This window comes from Mixophyes fleayi, chromosome 1, assembly GCF_038048845.1.
Source record: "Mixophyes fleayi isolate aMixFle1 chromosome 1, aMixFle1.hap1, whole genome shotgun sequence".
Taxonomy (NCBI): Eukaryota; Metazoa; Chordata; class Amphibia; order Anura; family Limnodynastidae; genus Mixophyes; species Mixophyes fleayi.
Genome location: NC_134402.1, coordinates 414,322,630 through 414,341,935, shown reverse-complemented (window position 1 = coordinate 414,341,935; position 19,306 = coordinate 414,322,630). Strand labels below are relative to the sequence as shown.

The 19,306-nt window shown below is 40.9% G+C and overlaps 1 protein-coding gene across 1 annotated transcript in view; it reads left to right on the top strand.

Moving 5' to 3' along the window:
- CWC27 (CWC27 spliceosome associated cyclophilin) overlaps nucleotides 1-19,306 on the top strand; it is a 176,547-nt gene that overhangs the window by 10,712 nt on the left and 146,529 nt on the right. The window contains exons 4-6 of the mRNA XM_075182902.1: nucleotides 12,884-13,027; nucleotides 16,992-17,087; nucleotides 17,884-17,987. Of these exons, the coding sequence (XP_075039003.1) occupies nucleotides 12,884-13,027; nucleotides 16,992-17,087; nucleotides 17,884-17,987 (344 nt within the window). The remainder of the gene's footprint in view (nucleotides 1-12,883; nucleotides 13,028-16,991; nucleotides 17,088-17,883; nucleotides 17,988-19,306) is intronic.

Here is a 19,306-nt window from a genome sequence, read left to right as displayed (position 1 = left end):
ATACTGACTTAAAATAGAGGGAGGGGGCGTATATTTCCCTGGAAATACCCAGAGAAGGAGGCTGGCCTGCTTGTTATTGTTTGGATGTGAGTGTCAGGGTTTTGTATATCTGCAGCTATTTTGTACAACTACCGCAGTGTTACAGTGAGCGAGGGGCAGGCAAGTCTCTGCTGTTTCCAACTTTTTCTTTCCTTTGTCTTGTTATCCCATAGAACTGCATTATGATAAATAATAATTGGTGGGTAGCGAGAAGGTATTCCCTACAATGGAAACATGCAAGTCCTTCTCTCTTCCACCTGCTGGATAATTTGATGTAATATTGTTGGTCGGTGGATGCAACACTCCATCCACTACATAGTGACCGATCTTGCTCCTCACATGGGAGGGGGTACAAAGTATATTATATTGTAATGGATTTTCATTTACTTTTTGAAAAGTGATTTCCGTGATAAGAAATGTGAAATTGCTCGTTACAAATAATACCCCATTCATACTGCACCAAAATCCCGGGTTTTTGCTGGGGCGAGCTCAAACGACCCGGGTCTTGGTGCAGTATGAATGGTACAAGTCTAAAAACCCGGGTCTTCAACCCGTATTTATCGAGGGGTAATTCCCGGGTCGGACCCGGGTTGCCTGCACTATGAATGGTGCAACCCGGGTTTTTCAACCCGGTTGCACAGAAAACAAGCTGATTGGCTGTCTGCCTGTCTCTGGAGGATGTCGTCATCGGTGGGAGCCCGTGGAAGATTCGAGAAGGAGTTTAGGAGAAATGGTGGATGGTGGAGTGCAGATCAAATCACCACCCACTTTTGCATCATCTTTATGCGTCAAAAAACCAGTCACCTTTCAATGACCTCACCATTTTTCAGCCAATGAAAACAGCTCTGGTGATGACTCCCACAAATTGCCAGGGCACAGACTTGTGCAGTATGAATGGGGTCAACCCGGGAAATTCCCGGGTCCGAGGTGCAGTATGAATGGTGTTTCTGAGCTGGGACGCTCCGAGCCCCAGCAAAAACCCGGCTTGAAAAACCTGGGATATTGCCTGGCGGCAGTATGAAAGCGGTATAACACATCCGTAAGCACAAGATGGCTATTGTCTGTATATATGTTTAGTATTAAATAAGGGTGATGGGTCAGATGATGCAGATATTGATATAATGTAACTATTTTGTCTGTTATGTAGCTCGTGGAGAGTAAAGCTCTCCACTAGCTACATAACAGACAAAATAGTGTAACAAATTAGTAGTATTGTTTATTTTCTATAATTGATGTTTAGTATTTATTGTATTTAGTTACTAAATCAATTTGTTGTTTTGAACTGTTCTTCGTTAGCGGATGTCATTTGTATTCTGCCATTGTAAGATAATATTTTTATCTTAAATTACTCGAATGCAATTATTTTTACTCTCCACAAGCTACATTTCAAGCTGTTCTTTTTGTTTATTGTCAGTGGGGGTTTAGTATTACCCGTTGTATCTACAGCTGTGATATGTTTATTTGCTTGCAGGGAGTGAGCCTAGCGCGGGACCTGTGTCCGTATTAAGAATTGAAGCTGTGCTGTTCCAAACCTCCATAGTAATACATTATATCGATATGTGTGTGTATGTATATATATATATATATATATGTGTATATATATATATATATATATATATATATATATATATGTCCTTCCCCATATTTTTTAAGGTTGCACAGTTTCTCTATTTCAGTGAGGCTACTTGTGGGCAGTATGACCTTTAAAAGTTCCCAATCCTTGAGCTCAGACAACTGCTTACCCCTGTTGTTGGCAAATTTAGTTTAGAATGTAGCAATCAGTCATTCAAATCTAGGAGCCTGCAGACAATTTTAAGGTTTTAGAATTGTATGCATTCATTGACATCATTAGATATTCCCAAAAGTTAGGTGCCCACAGTAATTACGTGGCTTAAAATCTTAAAATCAGATGCACTAACCTCCCGGGTATAGGGGCTTACATCTGGCAAACACTGGCTTGTGAGCCACAACCGTAAAGGCCTTAAATAGGCATGAAATACAGCTGGTAAGACAACATGATGCACAATGAACATGAACAATGTTTTTTACAAAATAATGAGAAGAAATAAGACAGCGCTTGATTAATCCAGCTGCATGGCAATATAAATACCCTATATGTATACAGAACCAGAATTTGTAAACTCTCTCTATGTAGAAGTGAGTGGTGCACCTTCAGCTTGTAAAGTAGACTTTGTCTAAAATAAAAAAAGTGTTTTTGTTTGTCCATGGTAGTACAGATAGGAAAGGGAATGCCAAGAACTCTTTATACATCCTAAAGAAAACCGCCAAATACTGCGTTTTAAATGGTTGGTGTAGGTCTGCAATTGGTTACATTTCCTGCTGAAGAAAATTTGATGGGGTGAGGTTAAAAGAACGAAAGAAAGAAAGTTTTGCAAGAGAATCTTGACACCAAAAAAGATCCTCAGTTTTCATGTTATGTTGACAATGTTATGTCAGAATAGCTTATGGTATGCTACATATATGATCTAGCTCAAGATCTGTAAAATAAATTATGACTGGTAATTTTATTTATTTTTTTTATCCACAAACTTTTTTATTGTTTTTAAGAATATATAAGTTACGTAAAATTACCAACCAAGTTTATTTTGTGGATTTGGGTGCCTTATGTTTGTTTTTTGTTTTGTTACATTTCCGCTTTCTGCTGAAAGTAAGTGTTTTGCTCCAAGCATAGTGGGGAAGATTGAAGCATATGTCTGATGTAATTATTTATATACTACAGTTGGAGTAGTTTCTCTTGGGTTAGTTTTCCCATTTTGTGCTATAGGGCAGTGGTTCCCAAACTTTTGCAGGTCGTGGCACCCTTAGAGTCTCCATAATTTTATCAAGGCACCCCTCCAAAATAATTACAGAGCAGTCCCATTTTATAAGTAGTTGGATCAAAAAACGTAATAAGTATTTAGGTCAGGACAGAAATACTTATTTAGTTGTATGCAAAAATACACATAAATCCAAGGGACAATAATATTTTTATATATTTTTTCAATTATATTTCTGTCAAAAAATAATTTACAGCTAACTCACTCTGTGCCCCCGCATCATCTCCACACACACACACACACACACACACACACACACACACACACACACACACACACACACACACACACACACACACACACACACACTGTGCCCCCCTGCATCATCTCCAAACTCTGCCCCTCTGAATCCAAACTCTCTGTGCCCCCTCTGCATCCACACTCTGTGCCCCCTCTGCAACCACACTCTCTGTGCCCCCTCTGCATCCACACTCTCTGTGCCCCCTCTGCATCCACTCATTCTGCGCCCCCTGCATCCACTCACTCTGCGCCCCCTGCATCCACTCACTCTGCCCCCTCTGCATCCTCGCTATGCCCCCTCTGCATCCTTGCTCTGCCTCCTTTGCATCCAAGCTGTGCCCCCTCTGCATCCTCGCTGTGCCCCCTCTGCCCCCTTGCTCTGCCCCCTCTGTATCCCGCCATGGCCAGGAAGAGGAAAAAAGAAAACAAACAAAAAAAAATGTAATGTTGGGCGTGACGTCATCACGCCCAACATTCAGTGAGGAGGGAGGAGAATGCTGGATCCCGGGCGACGCCGGATTGGTAAGTTTTTTTTTTTTTGTTTGTTATTTTTTTCCTCTTCCTGTCCACGGCACCCCTGTGACAGCGCCGTGGCACCCCTGGGAGCCGCGGCGCACAGTTTGGGAACCTAGGCTATAGGGTAATTTTTGTTTTGACGTATTTATTTATTTATAATTTATAAATCAATCTAACTTGAAGGGAAAGGGGTGGCAGAGCAGGTATGGCAGGTGGGAAGGGGAATATTGGAAGCAGTGTGGAGTTAAGGAGCAAGAAAAAAATAATAAACATTAACAAATTAACAGCAGCGGAACCTGAACTCTGATACAATATTCCACACATATTATGTTTTATTTTTTTTTTAATCAGAAATTTTTTTATTGCAATATTTTTTATTTTTTTTTCAAACCAAACATAAAATAGCCCATCACAGTAGACTTAAAACTAAGAAAACTAAACCCACACAGGGGTAATAGTAACATCATAAGTTCATGCAGATATTATCAATATATCTCATACTTCAGCCAATATACACAAGTTAGGATCTAACTTTAGGCATATTAAAAGAATACCACAGTATATCGGTAGCTAACATGCAAAACCTGAATAATCTCCTCACACAATCCATCCACATTTGGCACGCAATGAGGTATTAAATAACAGAATCATTAACAGCGTTAATAACAACAGTATTAATAACAACAGTGTTAATAATAACAGTGGCAGGGTGCCCGCCCCGGACGTAACTCACTCGAGAGATCCACCTCCCTCAAACCCTTTGTAACATAGGGAAATATTATCCATCTATACTAGATCTTCTCATATTTGTCAAGCAAATTTCTACTTGTATACATGAATCGCTCGTGTCCAACTGTGTCATTGACCAAATCTACCCAGTCAGTCCTTCAAGGCCGGACCCTCTGGGGCCATCCACTTCCTCGCAATGACCACCATTGCAAACATAAGTAGGGTGGTAACAAACAATCAAATTAATTTGAGTATTCCTGGCCAGACCCAAACCGAATATGCACAATCTTGGTGTGATGGTATACACTCCCACCTCCAGTCGCTTTATAAAGTCACCCACCTCCTTCCAGAAAGACGACACCAATGGGCAGTTCCAAAGCATGTGCCAAAAGTCCCCCCTCATGCTCCTACACTTAGGACACAGAACCAATTGTCCCCCACTAAATTTGGAAAGCCGAAGGGGAGTCAAGTATGCTCTATGTAAAGGAAAAAACTGGACCTAACGGAATCTAACAGAAGCAGTGACCTGACACGGACTGCTCAAAATGGTATCCCAGGTTTTACCATTAATTTCCCCCAAATCAAGTTCTCATAAGCGTCGTAGATCTGGCAGACCACACACACTAACTCCTCCCAACAGGATTGAATAGATGGACGAAACTTGGTACCTCAAGCCCAATCTCGACAATTGCACCCTCAATTGCAAATATCTGAAGAAATGACTCCTAGGCAATTTGTATGTTCCCCGTAACTGTTCAAAAGAGCATGATATTCCATTCACATACAGTTGGCCAATATGCATAAAATTACAGGTACGCCAAGCCGCAGCCCCTCCCATCTTCATAAGTTCACCAAAGTCCAGATTATCCCAAAGCAGAGTGCATGGGTCATAAGCTGACTCATTAACAGTCTGAAGCGAAATCCGCCACACCCTCAAGGCCTGAGTCACCAGGTGGGGATCACCATCAGAATTCCTGCCAGCTAAGAGGAACTGCTCCCGCACAAGCCTAGACCCTGTCATAGAAACCAGAAGGTCATGGAGGTCCGAACCCATCCGAGATCGCAGCCACACACCAATATGCGCCAACTGGGAGGCAAAATAATAAAGCCGCAGATTTGGCAGAGCCAGACCCCCCGACCGCCGTGAGCAACACAAAGTAGCCAGTTTGACACAGACTCTCTTGTCCGTCCACACCAAAGAGGATATGAGACGATCAATAGAGCGGAATACACTCTGTGGAATGTAGATCGGCGACTGCTTCAACACATACAAAAATTTTGGATGGAGGATCATTTTAACGAAGTTAATTCTATCCTGGACCATCAATGGTAACTGCTTCCATGCCTGAACCCTGCCTTTAAGATACTCAATCTGAGGCTGAAGATTGCACTGAATATATTGACTCGCGTCATTAGAAATCCAAATACCCAGATATTTAAAAGTAGGAGTCCATCTTAGAGGAGTCTGCAAGACTCGCCCCGTCTGGCAGAGTCCCTTTACCGGAGTCACACTAGACTTATCCCAGTTGATTAAAAGTCCTGAATAAAAACCAAAAACCGTAACCACCTTAAGCAATGCAGGTATGGATAAGACAAAAAAAAGCAACATATCATCTACGCAAAGGGCAATCGTGTCCATTCTGCAACCCACGGTCAATCCACTAATATCTGATTGTGCCCTAACAACACAGGCCAGTGGCTCTATGGCCAGTGCAAAGACGGTGGGAGACAGAGGGCAGCCCTGTCTCGTGCCTCTGCCAAGGGTAAACTGACGGGACACAAAGCCATTCACACAACAATCGCACCCACTGGATAAAACCCGGCCCAAAACCAAATTTCACTAATACCGCCCATAAATACCTCCACTCCGCGTAGTCAAAGGCCCTAGCTGCATCTAACGACACCACCACCGCCTCCTCCTCCACCGGGTGGGGTAACTGCAGCTGACAAAAAAGTCTGCGCAAATTTATAGCCGTTGACTTTCCCAGTATAAAACCAGTCTGGTCAGAATGCACAATCTCGCCAATTACCTGATTCAGACGCAACGCCAACATTTTGGACAGTATTTTAATATCCGTTGTCATCAGGGAAATGGGTCTGTATGAGTCCGGAAGTGGGGGGGGTCCTTACCCGCCTTAGGAATAAGGACTATAAGAACCTCCGACATAGACAGGGAAACACATAACTCAACTCTCTAAGGCTCGTAAATATTTCTTGCAAATGAGGAACAAAGAACCCCATATTTTTTTTTATATAGTTCAATAGGAATCCCATCTATACTCGGAGCCCTACCATTAGGAAAGGAAGAGATTGCTGCTGCAATCTCCTCATCAGAGACGGGCAAGTCCAAACTCTCCATTCGCACTCAGTTCAGGCAAAGAAACAGTCGCCAGGTATGAGTCCAGGTCAGAATATCATATTCAGCCCTATATGCATACGCATCTTTAAAGTAAGCATAAAAAAACCTCATTAATCTCCTCAGTCACAGTATGTACAACACCCGAAACATCCGTAATCCCTGCCACCACAGTCATCGCCCTCTTAGATCTAGCCAGGTATGTCAGAAATCTACCACACTTTTCTGCTTCAAAATATTGAGTGTGTCTAGCGAACAGAAATTTACTTCTAGATTTATCCAAAATGTAATCTGCCCACTCCCGCTGCGTCACCAGCCAGGCATGCCTGTCGGCTGCCATATGAGAAGAAAGATACACCTCCTCCAACTGCGAGGCCTTTTCCTCCAGTCTGTGCCCGCGCAATCTGGACTCCTTTTTAAAAGAGTTAATACTAGTAATCAAGGATCCCCTCAAAAAGGCCTTGAAGGTATCCCAAACAAGAGGTGGGGCAGCCGTAGGCGCATTTGTGTCAAAATAGCTCTCCCACTGAGATTCCAGAGTGTCCCCATCCTTCAACAAAGTCAACCAAAAGGGATTGAGTTTCCAAAAATCTGTCCCCGGGAGCACTAAAATTCAAAGTTAATAATAAAGGAGAATGATCCGAGATCCCCCTAGGGAAATATGTAGCGTCCACAGCAGCCGGCACTAATCTCTCAGAAAGAAGTCCCAAATCAATTAGAGAAAATGCATAATGAGAGGTAGAAAACCAGGAGAAACAAACTTCTGCCGGGTGCTTCAGACGCCACACATCCACCAGACCCATTTCACCTACCAGACCAGCAAATTTAGACTTTCTAACATGCGAGCAATCCCCCGACTCCTTCCACCTATCTATAGCAGGATCCAGCACAGCATTAAAATCACTGCAGCAAATCACAGGAGTATCCGGAGACAAAGAAATAAAATCACTACATTTCCTCAAGAGCTCACTGTTGTAAGGGGGCGGGATATACACAGCCATCAGATTTATACGAGTAGAGTCAAAAATGTCCCTTTAAAAAAACAAATCTACCCAATGGGCCGCGTTCCACCGCCTCCAGAACAAAATTAACTCATAATGAGAGGCACCCCCCTGGAATGACAGATGTGAGTAGCATGGTAAGCCCATCCAACCCATGGTTTCTTAAGGGCCAGAAGTCTACCACCCACTAAATGAGTCTCAGTAAGACATATAACATTCGCATCATATTTCTTTAGTTAAGACATAACCAGAGACCTTTTGATTTTGTAATTTAGGCCACGAACATTCCAGGTCAGAAACTTTACAGAACCCCTACTCCGCTTCCGATTTGCCATAACACTAGAGAATACACATAGGATAATGCTGCATAATACCCATCCCAGGCAGACACCCAGCCACTAGACAGCCACAGTAATAGACATAGAATCCATGAATTTTGATATTTGACAGTACTTGCATACAAGAACAACATGACACTGCATTGAACTGTTGTAACCCTAAACCTCCCTACCTTATCCCAACCACCCCCCTCTCTGTAAATCCACCCCCAACTTAGATATACCTGAAACCCACTATATCTATAGTCCATCCCCTCAAACAATCTATACAGCAATCCCTATGTATGTATGGAAACGCTAATATACACTATAGGAGGAGAATAGACCATGGCCTTTAAACAAGGGGGTCCCCAGCCAATATATCCACTCTACTACTCCTCCAGTTCCCCACAACCATCCGGTCTGTAAATGGTCAGTAAATAAAGCCTATCAGAGAATATTAGACATATATTCTCAGGATTTTTACCCACTCTTGAATAGCAAAATAGTGTCTGTTCATTTAGATGGGAAAAAATGGGAAAAAAAACTTATGCAATCATAAAACAATATGATATATACTAGAAAGTCATCTTTAACATTGTGACTGCAAGAATCACACAGCAGTCCATAAACCCAGAAAAGTAAAACATTGAAAACAGTTCATTGCAAAAAGCCAATACATCACCAGGAGTATCATCAGTCTGGGCGAAGGTCTCTAGGTGCTCTTCTATCCAGCCAGGAAGTTGCCTCATTGGGTGATTCAAAGGGTAGTTCTATCAGCAACCATCCGCAGTCTGGCCGGAAAAGCATAGCATATGGCAACTGCATCTCACGAAGGCGCAGCATCACCTGTATGAACCAAGCTCTGCTTTTGTGCACATCCACTGAAAAATCCGGAAACTCCGCCACTCTTTGGTTTTGATACATTAAGGGACCCTTAAGCCGAGCCAAGCGAAGAATAGCATCCCGATCTTTACAATGCAGCACTTTGGTGATGAATGTACACGACGGTGCACCAGGAGACAGCCTCTGCGTGCGAATACGATGTGCCCTCTCCACCAAAAACTGGTCCGTGAACTCCTCTCTGGCAAATGTCTGGACGATCCAGTTCTCCAAGAAGGTTTCAGGAGCATCTCCCTCTGCCTTCTCAGGAAGACCCACCATTCAGATATTACTGCATCTGAGGCGGCCCTCCATGTCTGACATCTTTTGTTTAACCGAAACCATCTGAGCCTCCAGACCAGCGATCCTATGAGGTCGAGGAGTTCTGGTGTCCTCAAGAATGGATATACACGCCTCAGTCTCCGCAACCCGCTCCCGGATCTTCTGAAAATCCTGCCTCATCAACGACAAGTCAGCCTGCACCTTTCCAATCTTGTCAGTTACCTTCTTATCAGAGGCAGTAATAGCTTTCAAGACCTCCTGCAGGGTAGCACCAGCATCCGCCGGCAATGTTGTATCCCTGGAGGACTGAGATATCTGTGACTCCAGTACAGGAGTCCCTCCCGAGGCTGTAGCTTAGCTGGAGCGTGCATATTTCTCCAGTCTACTAGCTGCAGTAGAAGTTGGAGAGTGCTTACCCATGGCAACACCTCTATATATAGATATCAATAAAAAACAATATTAGGTGATATACAGGTGATTCTTGACGCAGATGCAACCTTCAGAAAGGGTATCCAGACCGCAGAAGTACACACAGCCAGTACTCACAGGTCACACAATAGAACACAACAAATGCAGTTAGAGGGCAAGAAAGTGTTGTGCTATATAGATGGCACCCAAATAGGGGGAATTCAGAGAGAAAGTGTGATACAATAGATTCCAAAGATCCATTTAGACAGTGAGGCCAGGAGAGCTGCCCCTGTATAAATCAATACTGCTGCAAAAGACTTCTGTTTTCACTAAATGATCCACAGCAAAGCTATAGCAGGATGAGTAGTCCAGCAACCAGCGCCTCACATCCAGCCCCAGATCTCCATATACTGCCCCATCCTCTGCAGTCACCTCACAAGATGGCGCTATGGCTCATCCAGTGGCGGGAAGACTCGGATATCCCTGCTCTCACTGTCCTCCGTGTCACTGGCAACCAAACAACTCCTCGATACTTCACCCGCAGAAAACAAGTGGACAGGTAAGTAGATCTCCGTTCCACTTTAAGTATACACGGCTGTACTAGATGCAGGGACCGAAGCACCTCCGTCACCGCCGAAACAGACCCAGTCTAGCTCCAGAGGCAAATGCAGGTATCAGAGTGCCCCGAACTGCCAGCACTACCATGGTCCCTCTTTCCTTGTGTGCTCCTTCTACTACTCCATCACCCTCTGTACCTCTTAGCCTGCTTTGCTAGCCCTGTTTTCCCTGTTTTCTTAAGCTTCGGCCTTCTTCTCGCTGATTTCTACCATCCCTTTAACTATCTGTCCCAGAAATAATCTGATTTGCTTTACCCTGTCACCTATGTCTGTATATATTTTTGTATCATGTTGTGTCTTGGTTCTGTTTTCTGTATATGTAATGTACGGCGCTGCGGACCCTTTGTGGCGCCTTATAAGTCAAAGATAATAATAATAATAATGGTCTTGACCGGTAGAAGCAGGGATCACTCCACCACAAAACCATAGCAAATGCAAGAATTTTACGAAGCAGCAGGATGGCTAATCGTATATTTAGGCTGGGGAGCAGAAGCGCACGCGTCTCACTCCATGCTCCACCAGGCCACGTTCCCATTCCACACATTTTACAAATGGACCTCCTCAGTGAAAGAGTCCAATGGCCTTAATGTGGCTCATTCAAAGAAAACATCCTTGTTTGAACAAAATTTATTTATGAAGCCTTATCATATCTATAGAAGACAACCTCTCCAATATAGTGGGTAGTCTGAAGCCAATTTAAGGCGATGGTCAAAAAAAGTAGCTGAAAAGAGGAGTTTAGGTCTGCCCCCCTCCACAGCCTTGAAATGTTATAGCATGACCATCTGTCTAATAGTTTCCTGAGTTACCTGAAAATGTTTGTATACTTTACCCCATTTAGGGAGAAGTATGAATTTCATGATTTAAGTACTCCATTTTGTTTCTGTGTTCAGTGGTGTTTAGTGGCATGGCTAAAGAATTAGAAACATTCACTCTTAAGACCCAAAAAGCCAACCAATCTTCCACATACACCTGCTATTAAGGTAGAGGAATGGCTGTCAACAACTATCTAGTGGACTTCAAGGAAATGTGCAACCATGGGGTAGCTGTCCCTTTGGGTATAAGTAGCCTACACCTTAAGTCCCTCATCCTACCACCAACATTTTACTTACATTATACTATACCATGTAGGTGGTAGTGAAAGATAATAGTATATCATTTTTAAAGATCTTGTTTCAGTTACAAATTATTGTAAATAAAGTGAGGTCAAAGTTGTTAGGAATATCTGGTAATGTTTTGTGCAGTTGAGAAAGTGTGAGACTAGAACGGGAGGACCACGGACCTCTTTCTGTGGGAGTCTGTGGATAGATTTCATGGGGTCCATGAACTTGGATGGGAAAAAAGTTCCATTTTTATTTTCACTGGTCCTGAACTGAATTTTAGCATGTGTTTTAATTAATAGAAATCAGATATTTTCAGATCATAATTGTAACATGGATAGGCGCGCGGTCCATAGGCTTCACCAAACTGTCTAAGGAGTCCATAGCACAAAAAAGTTTAAGAACCTTTAGATGATTCAACCTGGTACTTTTATAGGTTCTGCACCAGGAAAATGCTAGGATGAAATTTTTAGGAGGGAAATCTGGGTTATTAAACATAGGGGTGAAGGGCGAATGACCACACCTGACTTGTTAGGAGATAGATTGTCTCTCTGTATGGAGTTTGGTAAACCCCTATCGGAGGTGGAGGTGTGTGCGTGTGTCTGCTGCTGTGTAACTATTTGTTGCTTACGGGGTGATGACCGGAAGGGCAGGTCATATATTGACATGTTCACATAGTATCAAATGTCAGTTTTCTAAAAACAATATTTTAGGGTATGCTGGTAGGTTGTCCATTAGTTGTAAAAACCATGTGTGGCACAGGTATGTGCACTTAGGGAGAAGTAGAGCGAGCTTGGGGGGAATTTTTGTATTATTGAAAAATGCTAAATAATAATTAAAATAAAAAAGCAGCCTCTGGGTATTGAAACCCCAGCACTCTCAGGAGAGGGGGTTGGGGTGGAGTGGGACAGGTTTGCTGAAATGGTTCAACCGTTTGTAAACTGGAAGAACAGCATGTACAATTCATGAGTGTGTCTAATCAATGATTCCAACCAGGTACGTTTTTGTTCATAGAGAAATGATCCTAGATTTTCAACTCTCCTGGCGCTTAAAATTATGTGTTTAATAAGCAGTTTTAAAACCAGTAATGTGCATGTAAATGTGAAAAGAAAAATCATTGCCCCAAATGACACAGTAGGTATATGCATTTCTACTTGCATTTAACTTGTGCTATTTTGAACATTTCTTTTCCATTTCAATGCATCTAACATGCGGTAACAAAGTTGAATAGTATACAATGATCTTTAAACATTAAACGTGTACATAAATGCAATGCAGTTGATATGCGTTTGTACATGCGTTAGAAACCACTTTTGCAGTGACAGGTTTTATATGTGGTCTGAGAGTATAGTCTTTTAACCGCACTAACCCCCCTCCCCACCACACACACACCTTTTTTTTTTAAACAAAATTGCTCTTTAATTTGCTTTTTGCCCATGTAATTCTTTAAAATGCAGCTCTTTCTAGACCTTCTGACCTTTTTCATTATACTGGAGGGTGCTTATGGTATACAACCTAAAGACGATGTTCAACTGGATGTTGTTGTTTTTTCTCATTTCCAGGATGAGTTCCATTCACGTCTGCGCTTTAATCGACGAGGACTCGTTGCCATGGCGAATGCTGGGCCTCATGATAATGGGAGCCAATTTTTCTTTTCACTTGGTCGTGCTGATGAGCTTAATAGCAAACACACCATCTTTGGAAAGGTTTGACAGACAGGGTTTTTTTCATCCTCTTGTGTACCTTTATTGATTTGCAATTAAATTTAAATAGTGAACTATGTTATTTGATATATATTATAGAATTAAAATTTTCTTATGGTAATAGAAATTGAAAAAAAAGTACTGCTACTACTTGCAGTGAAATGTTTTTAAAACTTGATAAGGGAAAAGTTTAAAATGAAAGTCTTTAATAAACACAGAGTAACAAAAAAATTCTATCTTAATTTCTCAGGTCGAAAAAAGAACTCATTTTAATGGGGTTTGTTTTTTTTGGGGGGGGGAGGGGGGTGGCATGTTTTTTTGGTAACTAGTCAGCTACAGACACTTTTAAGAACGACTTAAAAACTTACAAGGCAGTAAATTAATTATCAAGCATTTGTACTTATTTTTCTCCCTCACCCGCTTTTGTGAATTTGGCCCATACATTTCTTTACATAATATCATAGTTGCCTTTTCTTTCGGGTGGTCCAGGAGACTGTATTAGGGTGAATACTGCTGAACACTCGAGAGATTAGACATTTCTCCCACAAAGGCTCTTGCCTTCATGCAAGGTTGGCGGGGGTGCGCAGCGATGACGCTAATGACATCTTCAGGCCACGCCCACCCTAGGGGGCAGCAGAGTGAAGACGAAATTAGCGTCATCACAACACTTTGCTCCACCCACTTGATGTTGTGAAAGCGCCATCAAGCAGCACCCACATCTATTTTACATACCTCATCACCGTATCTCCCAGAAAGGAAGGTAAGAAAAGTAGTCACGTATGTAAAATGTATGACTTAAAGGTAACAGAAACAGGAGGAGGAGGATGAAGTAGTTATACTTACAGACCTCTGTAGTTCTCTCCTCTCTGATGTAGTATATCAGTGCACCTAGATATGAGCAGCATCTTAGTAGCTGTGTAACATGTAAAAGTAGTTTTATAGTATAGTTCTGACATCATAAGTAACTGATTATATATAAATCTATAAGAACATTAAATTAACATTAAAATATGTGCCATATGGGATTGCTGTCCAATAGTGAGCCTGAAACGTACCAAAAAATTATATATGAAGTAGAACCCTGGATACCCACAAATAAAACCCTTAAAGAAATTGTTTGAATGTATCAATTACAAAATGTGTTCTGTCAAAAGAACATATATTATGGCTAACAGCAAAAAGAACCACACACAGACTATCCCCAAAATGGGCTGAACAACAATAATATCTGCTAAAGAACAAAATATTTGCAAAATATCTTTATACTATATTGCCGTGTGCAACCAATGTTGTGTATTAATACGTGGCCATTAAATGAAAATTATACTTCTAAATACAAAACTGCATGAAATTGTGAATGAGAACCCAGGGGAAAATTGCAAAAATATACATATGGTAACACACTGATAGTTTGCATAGTGTTAGTTTGAGGATACGTTGGTTTGAAATATGAAACAATAGTTATAGTAATACAATGAACCTATGGAAACGTAAAATACACTAACTTTATTATGAATCCAGTGCAAAGGAAAAGGTGGAGTTACTTAAGTGTATGATGGCAAATGCAAGAAGCCTGACAGGTAAAATGGGGGAGTTAGAGCAAGTAGCTATGGGCAAGCAATATGATATTAGAGGAATTACTGAGACATGGCGGGATGATACACATGACTGGGCAGTCAACTTGGAGGCTATACTCACTTCAGGAGAGATAGGGTAACTAAAAGAGGGGTAGGAGTAAGTCTTCATATTAAGCCAGTGTTAAAACCAAGTGTGCAGGAAGATATTTATGAGAGTATTGGTGATAATATAGAGGCATTGTGGGTGGAAATATCCAGTGGAGGAAAAAGTTCAGGGAAGTTGCTGTTAAGGATATACTGTAAGCTGCCAGATATTAGTATGATTGAGGAAGCCCAACTTCTACAGCAAATTGAAAAGGCTACACAACTAGGTCAAATTTTAATTATTGGGGATTTAAATTATCCAGACATTGATTGGAGTACTGAGACTTGTGGTATAGCTCGGGGAAACGGGTTTCTAAGCATGTAAAAGATGATTACATGTCCCAAATAGTAGAGAAAACAGACTATACTGGACCTATTAATAACAAATAATGTAGACGTAATATCAAATATTTAAGTAAGGGAGCACTTGGGAAACAGTGATCATAATATGGTCTCATTTGAAATTAGTTTCCAAAAGCAACAGTATAAAGATCATAACAGGATCAACTAGGGGCTAGAATTACTAAACTGCGGGTTTGGAAAAGTGGAGATGTTGCTTATAGCAGCCAATCAATTTTTAGCTTTCATTTATTTAGTGCATTCTACAAAATGATAACTAGAATCTGATTGGTTGCTATAGGCAATATCTCCACTTTTTCAAACCCGCAGTTTAGTAAATATACCCCTAGACTTTAAACTTTAGAAAGGTAATTTTTAGTATGGTAAAGGAGTCTATAAAGTGTATAGACTGCGACACAGTTTTTGAAGGGAAAAATACAGAAGAAAAGTTTTCTAATAGGAAGTTAATGGGAACTTAGACCATGGTAGTACAGTTGATGTGGTCTACTTAGATTTTGCAAAGGCCTTTGATACAGTGCCACACAAGAGGTTGGTTTACAAAATAAGGGAACTTGGTCTAGGAAACAACATTTGTACTTCGGTCAAAAACTGGTTGGAGAATAGGGAACGGAGTTGTGATAAATGGAACATTTTCTAACTGGTCAAAAGTTTTAAGTGTTGTACCTCAAGGTTCTGTGCTGGGGCCAATCCTTTTTAATATGTTTATTAATGACCTTGGGGATTGTTTATAGAGCAACATTTCCATTTTTGCAGATGACACCAAACTTTTAAAATCGGAGCAAGATGTAGTTGCTCTGCATAGGGACTTTAATAAACTGGAAGATTGGACGGCCACATGGAAGATGAAGTTTAACGTAGATAAATGTAAGGTTATGCACTTAGGATTCAAAAACAAGCACTCAAACTGTAAATTAAATGGGATAAATTTAGGGGAATCTATAATGGAAAAGGATTTGGGAGTGCTTGTAGACAGTAGACTTTGCAATAGTGCTCAATATCAAGCCTCAGCTGCAAGGGCCAACAAAGTGTTGGCATGCATAAAAAGGGGCATAAATGCAAGGGAAGACGGTGTAATTTTGCCACTATATAAATCATTGGACAGTTCTGGGCACCACTCTAAAAAAAAAAAAGAGATTTTGGGACTAGAAAGGGTTCAGAAAAGGGTGGCAAAATAGATAAAGGGTATGGAGTCATTAAGTTATGAGGAAAGGTTCGCTAGTTTAGGCATTTTTACTTTCGAGGCGTCTAAGTGGGAATATGATTACTATGTACAAATACATTGAGTCAATACAGAACAGGACACAAAATGAAAGTTAGTAGTGGATCCAGGCAGAAATTTTGGGTCAGCAGGGATTTTACCTGATTGAGAAAGATTGGCGGTTGCTACATCTGGATCAATTTCAAATATAAGAGAGGGATTGCAGGAGATCCAAAATAGGTTCAATTTGATGGACTTGTGTCTTTTCAACCTCATCATCTGTTACTTTAGAGCAAATAATGAACTTCTACTTGGTGGATTCAGTTCTCAGCCATGTGCTGCAGAGTGCCTCAGGAATGGTCACAGGGACACTTTGTGGCGATGTAACATCGCAGATTGTGCCTCATACCCCATAGAGGTGTGCAAGAAAATCCTCCATGTTTGGTACCACAGTACCTGGTAGTGCGTGCAGCCAAACATCGCTGAGAATTCAATAGGCAACTAAGAGCATTTTTGAAAACCTTTAGTGGTTGTCTTGTCATTCGCACCAGTTTTCATAAATGCCCTCCAATGTTCCTTAGTACACTGAATATCCTGTTTGAATGTTGTAAAGTAATACTTGTATCCTTTCTATTGCCTTTGTTGCTGAGTGCTCTTTAGACTAAACTGTATGCCCTGTGTGTTCCAGGTGACTGGAGACACAATATACAATATATTAAGATTAACTGAAGTGGACATTGAAGATGAGAGGCCTATTAATCCACATAAGATAAAGAGCAGTGAGGTATGTTCTTTTTCCATGTAAGACGTGACTTTTTTTTTTTATTCTTGCATCTATAACAAATACAAACTGCAATTGAATGTGCTGCACTTGTTATGTATTTTATATTATTTGCAATTTGTAGGACGCAGTTCACAGCTTTATGTGGGCAGCATGGTAGCACAAAACATGTACTGGGTTAACAGACTGCTGACTAAAGTGGACCTTTGCGTGTGTGTGCATCTATGTTAGGGAATTTAGACTGTAATATCCAATTGAGCACGAGATGTGAAATTTGGTTGTACTATGTAAGTTAATTCCAATAATAACGTAGTTGCAGACAGTTAAAACCTCCCCACGGGGACATCTCTAAGGGGAGCTCTGGTGGCAGGGTGTGGGAACGCTATTGCGTCAACATGGCCACGCCCCCTTCTATACAGTGGGGAGGGGGGGGGGGTGCTGTGATGACACGATTCGCATGATTAAGCCCCACCTCTGGGAGGGAGGCTTGCTCTTCCGGGAGTCCAGTATGAGGGTACAGCCACACACTAATAGACAGTTTATCTGGCAGAATAAAAGAGACCGATGGGGCCTTTAATCTGGTAAAATGTTCTTTACGGGCTAAACATTTTATAAATCATATCTATTGTCTGTTCATAAGCAGAAAACAGAAATCGTTTTACAAGGGTGGCTTTAGGTTCTTTAAAGGATTCCAGAAACTTCATTTGATGCTTTTCAAACACTTTTTTTGTTTAATTTTGGATGTTATTATTAACAAATAAAAAAATGTTAATTAAACGTCTCAACTTGTTTCCTACAGGTTCTGTTTAATCCTTTTGATGATCTAGTTCCCAGAGTAACGAAAAAGCTGAAAAAAGAAACGCAGGAGGAGGAGGCCAAGCAGCCAAAGGTGAAGGGCACAAAGTAAGTTTCTTCTGAATTGAGTGATCCTTCAGAAGCACTGATTTACAAATTCAGGAAATATATGGAGAATTCGTTACTGAAAACTGGCATGATATTAGAAAGCATATAGACGTAACCTATGATAGGTTATTCGTTTTAACACACAAGTTTTCCTTTTGAACACACTTAAGTGAGATGACATCAGAACTCATCATTTATAAAGGTATAATGTTCAGGAGATGTATATGTGTCCCATGTGGATTATAATCAAAATAATATAGCTTTTTTTTTTGTCCTGAAAATACTGAATGTTGTGCAGCACCTAACTTTGGAATTACATATCATCTGCTGTTCCTGTAGTTCTGATATAACGTGCTCTCCTTTCTGCTGAATAGCCAGCTAATCATCAGAAGACCAGAATTACATTTACAATGCACAAGTGTCCTTCAGTTCTGTCACAATAGATGTCTGTTGAAAGCACGGAGTCCTCTATTGTAGGAATAGGATTTAATGACATAAGAACTAAGAAGGATTAAAAAAGCATAAAAGCAAAAAAAAATGTAGTGTATACAAGATACACTGCTTATGATTACAGTAATAGTTCCATAATTCGTGTTAGAGGACATCTTTGTGTCATCTGGTAAAGTAGTGTTTTGTTAGCAATTTCACACCCTCACAAGTTTTCCTAGATTAATGTCCGCTATTCTTAATCCATTGCAATCTAATGGGCTGTCAGCAATTGTTATTAAAAATGTTTATTATTGTCTGCTGTCATTTATTAGCAGTAAGTGATATATTGAACAAACTTATATGGAAATTCTGCTATTACATTTTAATATCAAATTTGTATAATAAAGAATAACATTGTAAAAAAATAATGGAGAGCCCAAAATAAAACCTTAGTGGGATACATCAAAATATGTGTAATTTTATATATATTTTAACACCCTGTACATCACAGCAGGTAGATATACATCCTTGTGTATGCAGCCTATAGGTAATCTGCACTGGAAGTGGAGTGTCAGTGACAGCTGTCAGTATAGTGCACCTGCTGGGAAGTGTTCTGTATTCACAGCATTGAAGCAGAAACATTATGGGCTTGATTGAGACGCACATTCGGCTATGCAGAATAAAGGCTCTTGGGCTCTTGCGACTGAAAAGGTGATATTCAAGCTTAAACGAGGCATTTACGTTTGTAACATATAAAATAAAAGGTTTATTACATAGTCTCAAGTGGGTTGTAAGTGTCTGCGGTGAGTCTACAGTAATGCAGACGCATATGCTACTCGTTCAGATCCGGGTGTACCTCCAACTCTGAATAGGATGTGGAAATACGTTTA